The sequence below is a fragment of the Bemisia tabaci genome, chromosome 5 (assembly GCF_918797505.1).
Source record: "Bemisia tabaci chromosome 5, PGI_BMITA_v3".
In the NCBI taxonomy this organism is placed as follows: domain Eukaryota; kingdom Metazoa; phylum Arthropoda; class Insecta; order Hemiptera; family Aleyrodidae; genus Bemisia; species Bemisia tabaci.
The window spans coordinates 52206409-52220964 of NC_092797.1; the positions used below are offsets into that span (position 1 = coordinate 52206409).

At 37.8% G+C, this 14556-nt stretch overlaps 2 protein-coding genes across 2 annotated transcripts; one reads left to right on the top strand and one right to left on the bottom strand.

Moving 5' to 3' along the window:
- The first annotated feature begins 1962 nt into the window (after window positions 1-1962).
- LOC109031295 (heat shock protein 83) lies at window positions 1963-7465 on the top strand. The gene is made up of 4 exons (XM_019042743.2): window positions 1963-2126; window positions 3151-3291; window positions 3743-3861; window positions 5162-7465. The coding sequence occupies exons 2-4, from the start codon at window positions 3151-3153 to the stop codon at window positions 7062-7064; spliced, it is 2163 nt and encodes a 720-aa protein (XP_018898288.1). The 5' UTR covers window positions 1963-2126; the 3' UTR covers window positions 7065-7465.
- Window positions 7466-8284: 819 nt separating this feature from the next.
- LOC109031304 (deoxycytidylate deaminase) lies at window positions 8285-14521 on the bottom strand. Its single transcript, XM_019042755.2, has 4 exons — window positions 14153-14521; window positions 12487-12725; window positions 11264-11477; window positions 8285-10554 (listed from the first exon to the last, which is right to left on the bottom strand). The coding sequence occupies exons 1-4, from the start codon at window positions 14272-14274 to the stop codon at window positions 10437-10439; spliced, it is 693 nt and encodes a 230-aa protein (XP_018898300.2). The 5' UTR covers window positions 14275-14521; the 3' UTR covers window positions 8285-10436.
- Between the last annotated feature and the right edge of the window lie 35 nt (window positions 14522-14556).

Below are 14556 nucleotides of genomic sequence, written 5' to 3' on the forward strand. Positions count from 1 at the left end.
CCTATACATTCTTGGTCAGAATTGGAATTTGCAGACTCTGCAGACTGGCAGTGAAATTTTGTGTGTTAGAAGTTGGTTAGAAGGATGGCTGCACTTTTGGGCCCTAAAACCTCCATGAAGCGATCTGTCCATACTCTCGCTATACAGGTACTCTAGACCGCACTGTGTTTGTAAAATACGAATTTTCAAGAAAACTTGCCAATTTTTCGGATAATTTTCTTCCAACTTTAAACTAAGCTATCTAGAAATTTGAGGGAGGTTGAGGGGGGGGGGGAGTCAAAATTTTCCTCGACAATGAATCTTTATAGGAAGCAATTTGGCAACGCTCAAATGTCCACACGACGTTTTTCCTTGGCACAGCAGTATTGAGACGTAACAAAAAATCTGGGCTGATATTAAATTTTAAGAGGTTCGAGAAAAGGTGGGGATATACTAAGTAAAAAACTCCTTAATCACTACCCGCGCGAGTAGCGCAGGCAATAAATTGCAACGTTGCATGGCACTGCATCGGGGTGTTATGTATATTGCCCACATAACAATGAAATAAACCCCTCTTTTTGGCATTTATTGCGACTAAATTGATTCTGCACAGTGCCACTTAGATATCAGACCTCCTCGCAGCCCCCCCCCCCCTCCCCGCAATTTGACTGGCATCTCACAAAAAATGTGAGGAATTTTTTCGATTAATTCCGAGGCATATCTTCCATCTTTAAAATTATAAATTCGATCAACCTTTGGTGAAAACGGTTCGATATTGCTCCTGAGACGACTCAACTTTTCCGAATTTTTTCGTTGAGGTCCCCGAACCGCCCCTTTAGAACTAGGAACATACCTCGAATGTTCCTTTTGAGATGAAGGAGTCCTATAGGTCTCTCTTGTTTGGGTGCCTTTTAATGCCCCCGACCTTCCTTTGCTCTTCAGTCCCTCACAGAAAAATTGCTTGGCTCCACCCCTGGATAAGACTACAAAAACGCGTATCTCGCTTTGCCAGGAAATTATTTTTTAAAGTAAAAAATTACTTGACGCCATATCTTGAAACCTTCTGTGATTTTTTTCTCTCTTTGTAGCTGAAGAATGTTCAGTAAAAATTTTCAGCTGTAATGTTACTTAGTTCTCTAAATGAAAATAAAATACGAGCGTAGATTTTGAAACGCCGTAAACAAGATACTTACGCGGTTTTAGAGTCTCACCTTCGAAGAGTACTCACAAGCTTCGCACATTCTAGAACAGGGCACAGGCCCCTTCTGGTACGTATTGTGAGTATTTCATGTAATGGCTGAAATTTCCATTTACTGATGGTTGCCAAGAAATGAGAAAATAATGGTAAGCGCCAACTTATTCAAAACTCCGCGCGAAATGTAGGCGGATTTATGAATTGGTATAACCTAGAAAATTCCACGTGTTTAGCACGATAATTTGACAAGCTGCACTCACATCATGGTTGCCAATTCATGTTATGCGAGATGTTAGAGAGTGGAGAGGAAACAAAAGTAGGATCTATTGTGGTGCTTGCTCGGAAAAAAATACATGCTGAAAAATAAATTAATATTGTTATGCACGTTGCATATAAATTTATCGAAAGGATAAAATTCTAGGAGTAATGCAGTTATTCATTTAAAAACATTGTCGATGACGCAATCGTAGAATCTTCTCGAAGGTTCTAGAATTGGGTCTCATACACGGACCGGAAACAGTTACTACGCAACTCAAGATATCAACACCAACTGTTTGTATGATGAAATAATTTGTTTTTATCTTGAAAGTACAGTAATTAAATATTTTACTCATTAATATAGATTTAAATTGTTATATTTTTATCTTTTTGAAGAATTAATTGACCTTAAAAATATATATTAGGTAACAATGTCACAAAGATGCATTCTTGAACAACAGGATTCAAACTATTCCGTGCTTCGCGCGTAGAATCCTCGATGCCTTTCCAGAAAGTTCCTCTAACCTATAAATACAAGTGACCATCCCCCTTTCCGGCAATTTGAAAGAAGCGTAAGAAGTGTCGTGTGCGTTCATCCCTAGCGATCCCATTTTTCGGCGTGCTCTGAATTTTCCCACTCAAAGTCAGTGTTTTTCCCTTTTCTCTGTGAAGTTTTATTTTATTCCTTACCAAGGTGAGCTTTGTGTTCCTCTTTTATTGTTTTCAACCACTGATAGTGATGTGTAACCCGGCTCTCTCGGCAAACCCCCGTTCCTAGCTTGCATGCTTTTTCTCTCTCTAATTCGCCATGATCCTTTATGTTTTGGATTCCTCCCATTTTCTTCTTAAATCCCCAAGTTACTTGTTATTCGGTGGTCATTTCTACAGTTTCATTATCAGCTAACTTGGCCGATCTGTAGCTTCGAAATGAGCCATCTCACTTGATGGAACCACTCATTCTGTCATCCCGGATAAAGTGTACAAGCCTATTACTTCCCACTGATAAATCGAAGTATTGAGGCTCTCAGCCCTACTGATGGCTTACATTATCTCTAGATCTTGAATATTATTTGTTAGAGGGTCCTCTGTCAAATGCAAGAACTTTGAAGCATCCCCATCTCGGATCCCCCTTTGTGTCAAGTCATGCTATTGAAGGCCCGAAGGATTGATTTTTCCCTTGAGCAGGATGACCACAGAGTGGTACCTAAGCTGCCCCATGGCTTATAGTACTCCCAAACACTCACTATTATTTTGATTTTGAATCCTCTGCCGTGTGTGAGGACTACTTATGGAGTATTCTAGTCTTAGTGCCCCCTTTGTGTCGCATCACAGTGCTGAAGGCTTACTAAATATATTGAGTTTGAGTGTGAAAGTTCTCCTTAAGTAAGTTTACGCACTTGTAGACTGCTCCTAAAGATTGTGTAACAATAATTTCACAACAAAAGAATACGCGGAAGTTATGATGGTAGATTTTCTGTTGCAGTCCCCATGTGAATAAGCTTATTTGGCTCAACTTTACTTACTCAACTTATTCAACTCAAATGGTGCTGAATGATAGTATCTATAACTACGTTGAGTAGTACTCATCCGAAGCTTATCAGAGATTGATTTCAGTCTCTACAATTGACACAAAATACTCCCAATGTTTCACTTTATCATGCCCTTTTTTTCTGTTTTCTTTTGCATTATGCTCATTATTATTTTTCACTATGTTACAGATGCCAGAAGACGTTAACATGGAACAGGCTGAGACCTTCGTATTTCAAGCTGAGATTGCTCAGCTTATGAGCTTGATTGTCAACACATTCTACTCAAACAAAGAAATCTTCTTGCGAGAATTGATCTCCAACTCATCAGATGTAAGTAGTAGCATTTCATTATTCTCCAATCAGTCTCAACACTTTTTTGATCTTTTATCTTTGCCATGAAGTCTTCGCTGCAATGTAATTACTCATCACTCCATCCAAATGTCTTATGTGTCCTCTAAAAACCAATGTAAAACTGCAGCTGAAGAATTCATTAATTTTACAACACAGCCAGCATCAACTGTGGTTCTTGCAGAAACGCTCCATTTAATTATATCAGGGTCTAAACGGGCCAATTCTGTTTTCTCTCTGGTTTTCCGCGCTCCATACTTGTGGAAGTGTAAATTAGTATTCTATCTTCAGAACTCAAAGAAACAAACCTCAGCGAAAGCAATCGGGAAATCACTTTTATTTCTGCTCGTTAAACTTTTTGTTGTAATTGTGTTCTAACTCTGAATTTGTTCTAGCTGTATGGTGTTTAACCTGATTTTTTGTTTTGTTTCAGGCCTTGGACAAAATCCGTTACGAATCTCTCACAGACCCATCCCGTTTGGAAAGTGGCAAAGAACTTTACATCAAGATCATTCCCAACAAGAATGACAGAACTCTCACCATCATTGATACGTAAGTATCTTTTATTTGTTGATTATCTTTTCCCTCCTTTTTTTCTGAGCTCTATGAACTCAAGATTTTCATTTTTCTATCTCCCCCTCCCCCCCCCCTTTCCATGACGTATCCCAGTCTCTAGAGGTGTCGTCAGCTAAGTTGACGATCGTTTACTTTTGGTTAGCAGGCGTTTTTGCGTCACTACTATCCACATGAAAACATCTGACTCTCTCAGAAGCAAGAACACAAGCTTAGATAAGTTTTTTAATACTTTCATTTTTAGCCAGACAGAAATCAAAACTTTAAAAAAGTCGCAAATCATATCGGATAAGTAGTTTGTTTTACGATATGGCTATAAGACAGATGTTTTCAGTGTGGATAGTAGCGAACGCCGCTTTGTTCAGAGGCCCAAATTCGTCGTTGGCGCTTGCAAACAGAAAGTAAACAACCGTCAACTTAGCTGATGACACCTCTACTTGTGTCTTGTTATGGTAAATTTGGAAAAGAATCATTCGTTTTTTTCCTGCTAAGAAATAGCTCATCATTTTTATTCTTCCACAAGTTCCAAAGGTAGTCTTCCAATTTCTCTTAGGCCCTACACTTTTCAAACGGAGATTATTCTCTGTAGCATACATTCCAAGCATGAGTGAGGAACTTAATAAATGTAATTAGAGAATCTAACAAAAGTTTCCCAATTACATGCTTCTTGTATTGGTTAGTTTGATTTTCTCTCTCCTATCCCTGTGAATGGTCAAGAGATTTTGAGTTCTGACGTTATCTGTTAGTCCTGAACACTTAGAGCTTTCTACAATTGTTACAATATCTAGTGTCTCAGATCTCACTTACAATGTTTCTGCCTACCCTTCGTGGAGCATTGTATTATCGTTTGATAGTGTCACCATTAATGTCTGTCAGTTCAAGCGTTTTGTGCGGATAGAGTATCTCTATCATGAAAGGCTGCAGAGATGATTTTACTGCATTGCATCCTCCTTTAATTTCCCTATTTCAATGATTAATTCAGAGACATTTCTCACTGCTAATTCTTGATTTTGATCAAATTTCATGATAAATGATATTAAATGTACAATCTAGCAGCAGGTACCCACATTCTCAGTCGCAAGATCTTAGCAGCGCTGCATGGAATAGTCGCTGTCATTCATGTAATGAGTCAATTATTGGTGCATTTGATAAAGGTTCTGCCTTTGACATCACAAACAGAGCTACTTACCTGTTTTCATTTCTAGACAACATCCAATTCTTGTCATTTCCTTGTACGTATGAACTGTTTTCCTTATTCTTCTCTTCTATCTGTCCACAGTGGAATTGGAATGACCAAGGCTGACCTTGTAAACAACTTGGGAACAATCGCCAAATCTGGAACTAAAGCCTTCATGGAGGCCCTCGCTGCTGGTGCTGACATCTCTATGATCGGTCAGTTTGGTGTAGGTTTCTACTCAGCCTTTCTCGTCGCTGACACCGTCACAGTTGTCTCAAAACACAACGATGACGAACAGTATGTCTGGGAGTCCTCTGCCGGTGGATCTTTCACAATCAAATCTGACCATGGAGAACCTCTCGGCCGTGGAACCAAGATCATCATGCACATGAAGGAAGACATGACTGAATTCCTGGAGGAGCGCAAGATCAAAGATATCGTCAAGAAGCACTCCCAGTTCATCGGCTATCCCATCAAACTGCTCGTCGAGAAGGAGCGAGACAAGGAACTCAGTGAAGACGAAGAGGAAGAAGAAGTGAAGAAGGAAGACAAAGAAGAAAAAGAAGAAGACAAGGATACACCAAAGATCGAAGATGTAGAAGATGAAGAAGAAGGTAAAGAGAAGAAAAAGAAGAAGAAGACGATCAAAGAAAAGTATACTGAAGATGAAGAGCTGAACAAGACGAAACCCATCTGGACCCGCAACCCAGATGACATCACAACAGAAGAGTACGGAGAGTTCTACAAGTCCCTCACAAACGACTGGGAAGATCACCTAGCTGTCAAACACTTCTCTGTTGAAGGCCAGCTGGAATTCAAAGCCTTATTGTTCGTCCCTCGTCGTGCTCCATTCGACCTGTTCGAGAACAAAAAGAAGAAGAACAACATCAAACTGTATGTCAGACGAGTTTTCATCATGGACAACTGCGAAGACCTCATCCCTGAATACCTGAACTTCATCAAGGGTGTCGTTGACAGCGAGGACTTGCCCCTGAACATTTCTCGTGAAATGCTCCAACAGAACAAGATCCTGAAAGTCATCCGCAAGAACTTGGTCAAGAAATGCTTGGAACTTTTCGAAGAGCTGGCAGAAGACAAAGAGAACTTCAAGAAATTCTACGAACAGTTCAGCAAGAATTTGAAATTAGGAATCCACGAAGATACTCAAAATAGGAAGAAATTGGCAGACCTCCTGAGGTACCAGACTTCAGCCACTGGAGACGATGTCTGCTCATTTAAAGATTATGTAGCTCGTATGAAAGAGAACCAGAAGCACATCTACTACATCACTGGTGAAAGCAAAGATCAAGTAGCTAACTCCTCATTTGTCGAGCGAGTCAAGAAACGCGGTTTTGAAGTAATCTACATGACCGAACCCATCGATGAATATGTAGTCCAGCAAATGAAAGACTACGACGGTAAGAACCTGGTCTCAGTCACGAAAGAAGGATTAGAACTGCCTGAGGACGAAGAAGAAAAGAAGAAATACGAGGAAGACAAAGTTAAGTTCGAAACCCTCTGCAAGGTAATGAAAGATATCCTTGACAAGAAAGTAGAGAAAGTTATTGTAAGTAACAGGTTAGTCGAATCCCCATGCTGTATCGTCACATCGCAGTACGGCTGGACAGCAAACATGGAACGTATCATGAAGGCTCAAGCGCTCCGAGACTCTTCGACAATGGGCTACATGGCAGCCAAGAAACATCTGGAAATCAACCCTGACCACCCTGTCATGGATGCTCTCCGAGTGAAAGCAGAAGCTGAGAAGAACGACAAGTCAGTGAAAGATCTTGTTATGCTGTTGTTCGAGACGGCCCTTCTGTCCTCCGGTTTTGCTCTTGAAGATCCTCAAGTCCATGCCGGCCGCATCCACCGAATGATCAAACTCGGCTTAGGTATTGACGAAGACGAGCCAGTCATGGTTGAAGAGGAGAAGCCAGACACAGCCATGCCCGCAGCTGACGGAGATGCAGAAGATGCTTCAAGGATGGAAGAAGTTGATTAAACATGATGTTTATCACCTGTTCATTCATTCCATTTGGTTCATGTACCTTGTTCTTTCTCTACCTCTGTAGGTGAATGTAACAAGATTCAGAGTTCAAGTATTTTTGTTCCTATTCGCTGAACTGTACTGAGTATTACTAATTCTGCACTTTTCTTAAGTTCAATCCTAGTGTAATTTTCTCATCGTTACTTATTGTTTGTTCCTTAGCTTCATTCTCTTTGTTGATAACATCTAGAATCTGATGAGGATGAACTCTCTTACTAGTCTGACTGTATGTCCTCATAGGAAATTGCAAAATGTGTGATGTATTTTTCTTTTCTAAGAAAACGTACCTTTTTCTTAAGCTTTAAGAATATTTTGTATCTTTCTTTTTTTAAATAAACAAAAGTTGTTAACGCTAACATTGGTTTTAAGTTTTTATGCAAGTCTAGCAAATGAAAACCTAGAAGTAAAGCTAACGCATCATTTTTGCTATGTCATTTCGAAGTCAGTCTATTAATCTCTAATTCCATCAAATGTTCCAACTCATGTTTCAGAAGTAGAGAGTGAATTTTATTGCCAATTTGATGCGCTAGCTTTTATATTACCTGTAACATCCATCATGGAACTATATAGCAATACAGTAAATGACCAGCTATTTAGAAAAGCAGCCTTTGCAAATGCCAAATCCTAAGCTTTTGTGTCAACATGAAAATTTGACTTCATTTTTCTATTCTCTACTTCTTCTGCCTTTGTTGAAATGCAAAAATTCTTAAGTAGGCATCTGGTCTTTCGACAAGTAAACAATCACCTATTTTATGACTGAGTCATTATGTCAATTAAGGAATTATTTCCTTCATTTTCAATTTTGATAGAAGCTTCAAATCTTTGCAACCTTAAAGAACAATAATTCAGTTCAAGTAGGACTCTTTTCTAATTTCTACCCCAACTGTGAGTGTTGAGCTTTTAAGAGCCAGTTCTGTCTCCCAATGTTAAGATATTGTACTTCTAAGAAACAGAGTTTTCATATGCAAGCTCTAAATATGGACTTTAAAATTTTATTCCGAATTCAACAAGGAAAAAAAAATCTGAAAATGTTTCTGGTACACTGAAACTGAAGGTAACTAAGAAAATTCACGCAAGAGAAGAGTCCCTCTAAAAGTTGGGCAACTTATTTTGTGCTAACCGGAATCAAATTGATGGGAAGTGTAAGTAACGAGGAATTGTGAAAAAAGAAGAGATTTTATTTCCTTAATAAATTTATTACGTCCGAGAATATAAGAAGGATGTTACAATTTTTAGTTAACAATTACAAAGGGGCCTCTCATATGAAAAAAAAGAAAAAGAAGTGATCCATCAGAACAGCATAACAAGAAAACTTAACGATTAGAGGATCTACTCAAATATATGTAGATGAATAATAGACTATACGTTTTTTACTGAAAGACAGTGATAGCTGCTTAATTGACATTAAAATTAATGGCACAAGGGTGCTTGTCATACAAATAGAAACCTCTACCCGAGATCATTAAAAGGGATCTTGAAAGACATACTTCAGATCTAATACTAACAGTGAGGATTAGAAACTTCAAAAATCACGAATAACAGAAAGGAAAGTCGATGACACCTATCTGAACTAAAATAGACTAAGGTCATGGAAACATTACACAAGAAAGAAGCAATGATCGAATTAGGTAACATTGTCAAAAATAAGGAAAGCCGTGCAAATTAATTATTTTGATTACATCAAAAATTTAAAAAGCGCATGTATTTAAGGAAACTGCACAACTTGGAGTGATAGAATCCACGCCAAATAAATTAATGCATTTTTAGAGTGAGACTCCATCAATGCTTAATTGAGGACAGTTAATCTTCTGTCGCACCCTAAGAATGCATTAACTTTTTTGACGTCAACTCTATTAACAAGGATGGTGTCACTAGGGATGGGAACATTTTGGAAAGTTCCAATTTGTTTATTTAGGGGGAAAAGACTTTTCCAAGTGAAAACGACTGGCCATTCTCACAATGTCTTCATTATAGAAATGAAAGAAAAAACTTAAGGGCCCTGTAGAGCTGTCAGGCAATCATGGTCATTACATAGATTTCAAAATTTTAAGGTGAGAAGATACAACTTATTAATTGCTTTTCTGGGAAAAATTACATACCTACTTATTTGAAAAAAAAAAAAAAAAAAAAATGGAAGATGGTGGAAAGGAGAAAAATTTAGAGAAAATTACACTAAGTACAATATTGGGAAAACTAGAAAACCTATTCTCTGTCCATGTCCTGCAACTTGTTCTTTTATTTAAGGAGGAACAAACTTTTTCAATTAATTCAATTAGTAAAACTTAGCTTGGTTTTCAATTGACTATGCAAAAAAATTCCGTACAAATTTCATGCACATGTCTCCATTCGTTTCAATTTAAGAGTGAGAATTTTGAGACATAACAATTAGGATATATGTGTACATTTCGAGTTTCATCATTGACAGACAGAGAAGTTCTCAGAATTCAGACAGAGAATTTCCACAACATTTTTACTTATTAATAAAATTAGACTTATGACTAAATAATTTTCCTCACATTTAAAAAAAAAAAAAAAAAATTGAATTGGTACGGTACAAGCTAACAAACTCGTCAAAGATCTTTTAACGACTAGACTGTAGTCGGATAAAAATAACATTTAGGTAACATTGTGTGCTATAGGTAGGAAAGTAAAAAAATAAATTTAAAGCAACCAAGAGGCTACGATCAAACTTCACAAATTAAAATTTCACATCAATATCTTACACCTAAAATTCACATTAAAAGTTTAAGGAATTTATTTTAAAACAAGATCACATTGAGCGCAAAAAACAATTTTTCGGCTATGTGAATCTAGTCACAATTCCTCTTGCACCGAAGAAAACTGGATATACTCGTGTTTGTTAAAATTGTTAAGGACACTTATGCTTAATATTCTAACAAGGCAGCATTTTTCTTGGCATTTCTCAGGATCATGAAAATCATTAAAGAAAAGGGAAATTAACATTTTAATTGGCCATCATAATCATTCTGCCGTGTTATAGAAAAGAGGCGTAAGTGTATTTCCGTAAGAACCATAGTTTGCGCATGATCTTATGTGCCTCTAGGTTCATACCAGAGAGCACTTGGGTACTGCTCTTTTCTGTAACACAGCAGAGTTGGTAATAATGGCCAAGGAAGATTTTTCAAATTCCAACGATTTCTTGATGTCAACTTCTATTTTTTTGTTTTCTTTTTTTTTATGGTTTTATTCTTCATACAATTTTTTATTATATTTTCCTCTGATTTTGAGAAGATGATCGGTTCAGTTTCAATCAAGGCACAGCAAAGAATTTTGATGAGAAGCTCAAATAGGTAATGTTGAACAGGTTCATGAGTCAGACACTTGCTTGGAATTTTTCATGGGTGTTGGCGGTAGTTGTGTCATGTTGTTCCAGTCTATTTCGGTAAAATCGATCACAATTTGCTGGTTTTTCGGGATGTATTGCCTGCAAACAGGAAATTAATGGGTAGGTAAGCTTTGAAAGTGATCGGCATCAGCGACATTCGGGAAAAAGCTTATCAATGGGGAAAGTGCAAAACCATGTATCTTCGTTTGCACTGTCGCAGACTTGCTGTCATACTTTATTTTTTCTTTGGAAAACTACTAGACATATTTCTATGAAAGCTTCCTTGATTTTTCTTCTCTGTAGGTAGAAAATTTGATGTAAACTTCAAGCCATAAAAATGACTAGTTCCTCTCCAAAAAAAAAATAAAATAAAATAAAATAAAATAGGAGCTGAAATGTTGAAACACCGGGACAGAGATAGGTACCTGTTTCGCATTTTGGTGACCAATTATATCTTTGCTATATTAAATGAACATGCAGATTTTTAAGACTTGGGATATAATGCTGCTTAAGATTATTAAAGATTAAGTGAGTAAGAACACACTTGAGCATTCTAAAGAATTCTGTGATTTTTCTTAATTTTCCCTCACCAAAATGAAAAAAATGTCTCAAATTTTATGATCAGCAATCTACCTACGTACAGTTGAGTTCAATACAATAAATTCCACCAGGAAAATTCTATTCTGCCTATTTGACTGGGCATAGTCTTAAGCAAGTCAAGGCCTTTTCCAGTTATCCGAGAGTCTCAACTGTCATACTGGTTGTGAGTCTAGGGTCTAAGCTAAGAAAAAAAGAGTAAACAGCTAACCAGTATCGGACTTTGGCAGCGTCTAGCATTTTCTTAGCAGCAATGGTTTCATCCTTCATTGCATGCTTGTCTGACATGTAGATGACCTCTGAAATACCAGATTGGATGATCAATTTCGCACATTCATTGCATGGGAATAGGCCCACATAAATTGAGCAGTCCTTGACGTCCGCAGAATTCTTGTTCAAAATTGCATTCATTTCAGCATGACAAACTGAAATGCACAAGAGCAACAATCATTAGGTGCACAGACATTTGCAGCGGAGAGTTTGAAGCTAGTTTAATGCAGCAGAATCACCCGCAATTGCAAAATTCTTCCCAGTTATGCTCCCAAACTTCAGAATTCCATTTTTCTCATTGTAAGTTGTAGTCTTGTAGTATAGGTACTTAAAATCAGTTCTGTCTCTTACAATAAGTCCTCATAAAAAAAGATAAACTAGCTGTGGGGTCAAATTGTGATTATGAAAACTGAAAATGAGATTTAATTTATAAACACAAGTTTTAACTTTAGCAGAGGGTTCATTAAACATTATTTGGACATTGATCATCAAATTAAGAGAGAGCTGTTCAGAAAATACACATCATTAAATTTCGAATTTTTTACCTCCTCCCTCCTTGCAACAGTGTTGTAACATACTTAGATCCCTATCCTTCAACACTTAAAAACAAAATGACACAGTACTCAAGAGCTCTCCTCAACCCCTCTTCCCCATAAGTGTTAAGTATTTTATGAGCAACCCTTAGTTACCATTATTTTTAAAACTAAACGGGTATCATTTGAATCGGTGAGAAAGAAAACACACCAACTCGAAAAAATGAAAATAATCGAGACACACACAAAACTGTATGGTAGGTGAAGAAGTTAGTCTAAGAAAAAGATTTTTGGTGCCTAAAAGCAAGTACTTATGGACACTTTAAATGTCCAAGTTGGAACAGATACAGTAACTTCCATGACCTTTTATGAAGATTGTCTGTCTTTGGTGAAAAGTGAACATTTTCAAGTTACCGAGTTGGTGTGTTTTCGTTCTCACTGATTCATTTATAGTTAAATGCAGCTTGAAAACTTCCTCTAGATTCTCTTTTGAGGATGGAAAAAAAGAGAAACTCATTCGATTAGAGTGTGCAGCAAAATCTGTCAAAAGAAAATTCTTTTGCTTTGCAAAAAAAACTGAATATCATCCTTTGATTTTAAAAGACCACAATGGTTGTAGATTAATACTTGCCATACAAATATTTTGTTTCCAGTTTCGAAGCAGATTCCTTTCTCCATGGAAATTTATCATCACTACAGCCAAACGGAAATCCATTGTAACCAGTTCCGACTATTTTTTTATCTTTGTTCACGATGCATGCTCCAACCTGAGAGCAAGGGTCTTTGCTCCTCTGAGCAACAAGAAAGGCAGTTGCCATGAATAATTCGTGCCATTCAATATAACTTTCCCGCCTTGAGTTAATGTCTCTCCTGTAAACAAATTTTAGCACATGTAATCCCACATTACAATGAAAAATAACTCACATGAACAATATAAAATTCCGTATTAGAGATTAGAAGTTTTTAATGACATGCCCTTGCAGTATCTAAATTCGGTAGGTGAAGCTGCAATTTATCCAATAATCAGTAAAAACTTTGGTCTCCTGATTGATCAGAATTAAAGATAAATTTTGTTTATTGAAACTGGGTAATCTAAAATGATAAAGGCAGTTACAAACTGGGTGGGTACAACCTAGCGGAGGATCAATACTTAAAGAGAAACAAAGGAGATTCTCTTACAACACTGCTGTGTGTATGGGCAAAATTATCTACTTAGATTTCCAACGATCAGGCAGGCAAGAACATCAGGAAAAATCCCTGTGGACCAGTAGACATTTAGGGTGGTTTTTGACCTGTTAGTCTCATTCAAACCGGAGAAAATAATGTATTAGGCCGGCCTCGGCACTAACAGGACAGTATTCCCAGTCCTTACTTTTGTTCCAGTCCGCCCATGGTTTATATGGTTTAGCGGTGCCATGCATCTGCGCTGTGCTCCTACTATGAGTGTTGAAACCTCCGCAACTTGATGAAATTAGGACCCTGACACTACCTGAGGTGAATCGTCAAGCCCAAAAGAGGTGGTTGAACTGGCATTCGATATATGGCATCTTTTAGGTCAAAAATCTTGGCAGATTTTTAATTTATAGCAAAACAAATAGCCCATGCACATGAACCCCAAAAAACCCAAAAATTGGCACAATTCAGAGAAATGAACGCATAACAGTGTTTGGAAAAAAATCTCGCATTCGATTCAGCAATCGATTTCTGTATGGAATGCGAGGTTTTTCTTCCAAACGCTATTCTGCTTTTACTTCTCTGAATTTTGCCCATTTTTGGGTTCAGGATGATTCATTAGGTTTGTGCGCAGGGGCTATCGTCCTTCCTTTTACTAAAAACTCAAAATCTGCAGAGATTACTTACCTAATCAACGCGATATATCGCATGCCAGTTTGACCACATCATTTGAGCTTGACGAATCACCTTAATACTTGATCTCCAGTAAATCTTCGAAGTTTCGTCGGAATACTAATGGTAGAAGGTGCGTTCCTGATAAGCAACGGAGCTTGTTTTGGTGAATTACCCTTTGCCCAACTGAGGCCTAATTACTGTCTCGTAGGTAACTTCGTTTACCACCTCAATGTGGAATGCTCCATTCACCAGCCGCAATAGGTGCTGAGTCGTTGCGGTGAGCATTGAACTACCATGACAGTGACTGGGTAAAAAGCGTTTTCTCAACAGAGGTTCAAGAACAATCATCAAACTCGCAACGCTCTCACAGGGTAATTTGGGTTGAGGCCCGTTGTCTATAACAAACGCATTTAGAATTGAGCTAGATTAAACTAAAAGTGAATGCTTACCGCTTCCTCTTTTCAGGGGTGCGACATTGCCCATTAGTATGGTCTCCATTCCCAAGTGGTGATATCCGTTCAAAAGTGTCATTTTCACAGTTGCTGGAATACTTGGATGAATCTGAGTCCATCGTAAATGATAACTTGTAAGTTCTGCACCAGCGACCCTGAAAAACTGGTGCAAAGAAATGCAAAATTTGACCGACAAGTGTTGCTAAAGTTTTACTTCGTTGTGCAGAAATATGAGTTATATCGGAGCCGACTTACGAGACTGGAATTTGCTGATTTCAGGAAATTCTCTAGCACCTGAGGCTGAAAAGCTAAAAGCTGACAGAATCGACCGCGATGAGAAGTGAGAAGTTGAGAACAATAAAAACAATAACATATTACTAACCTCACTTTCTTATCATTTG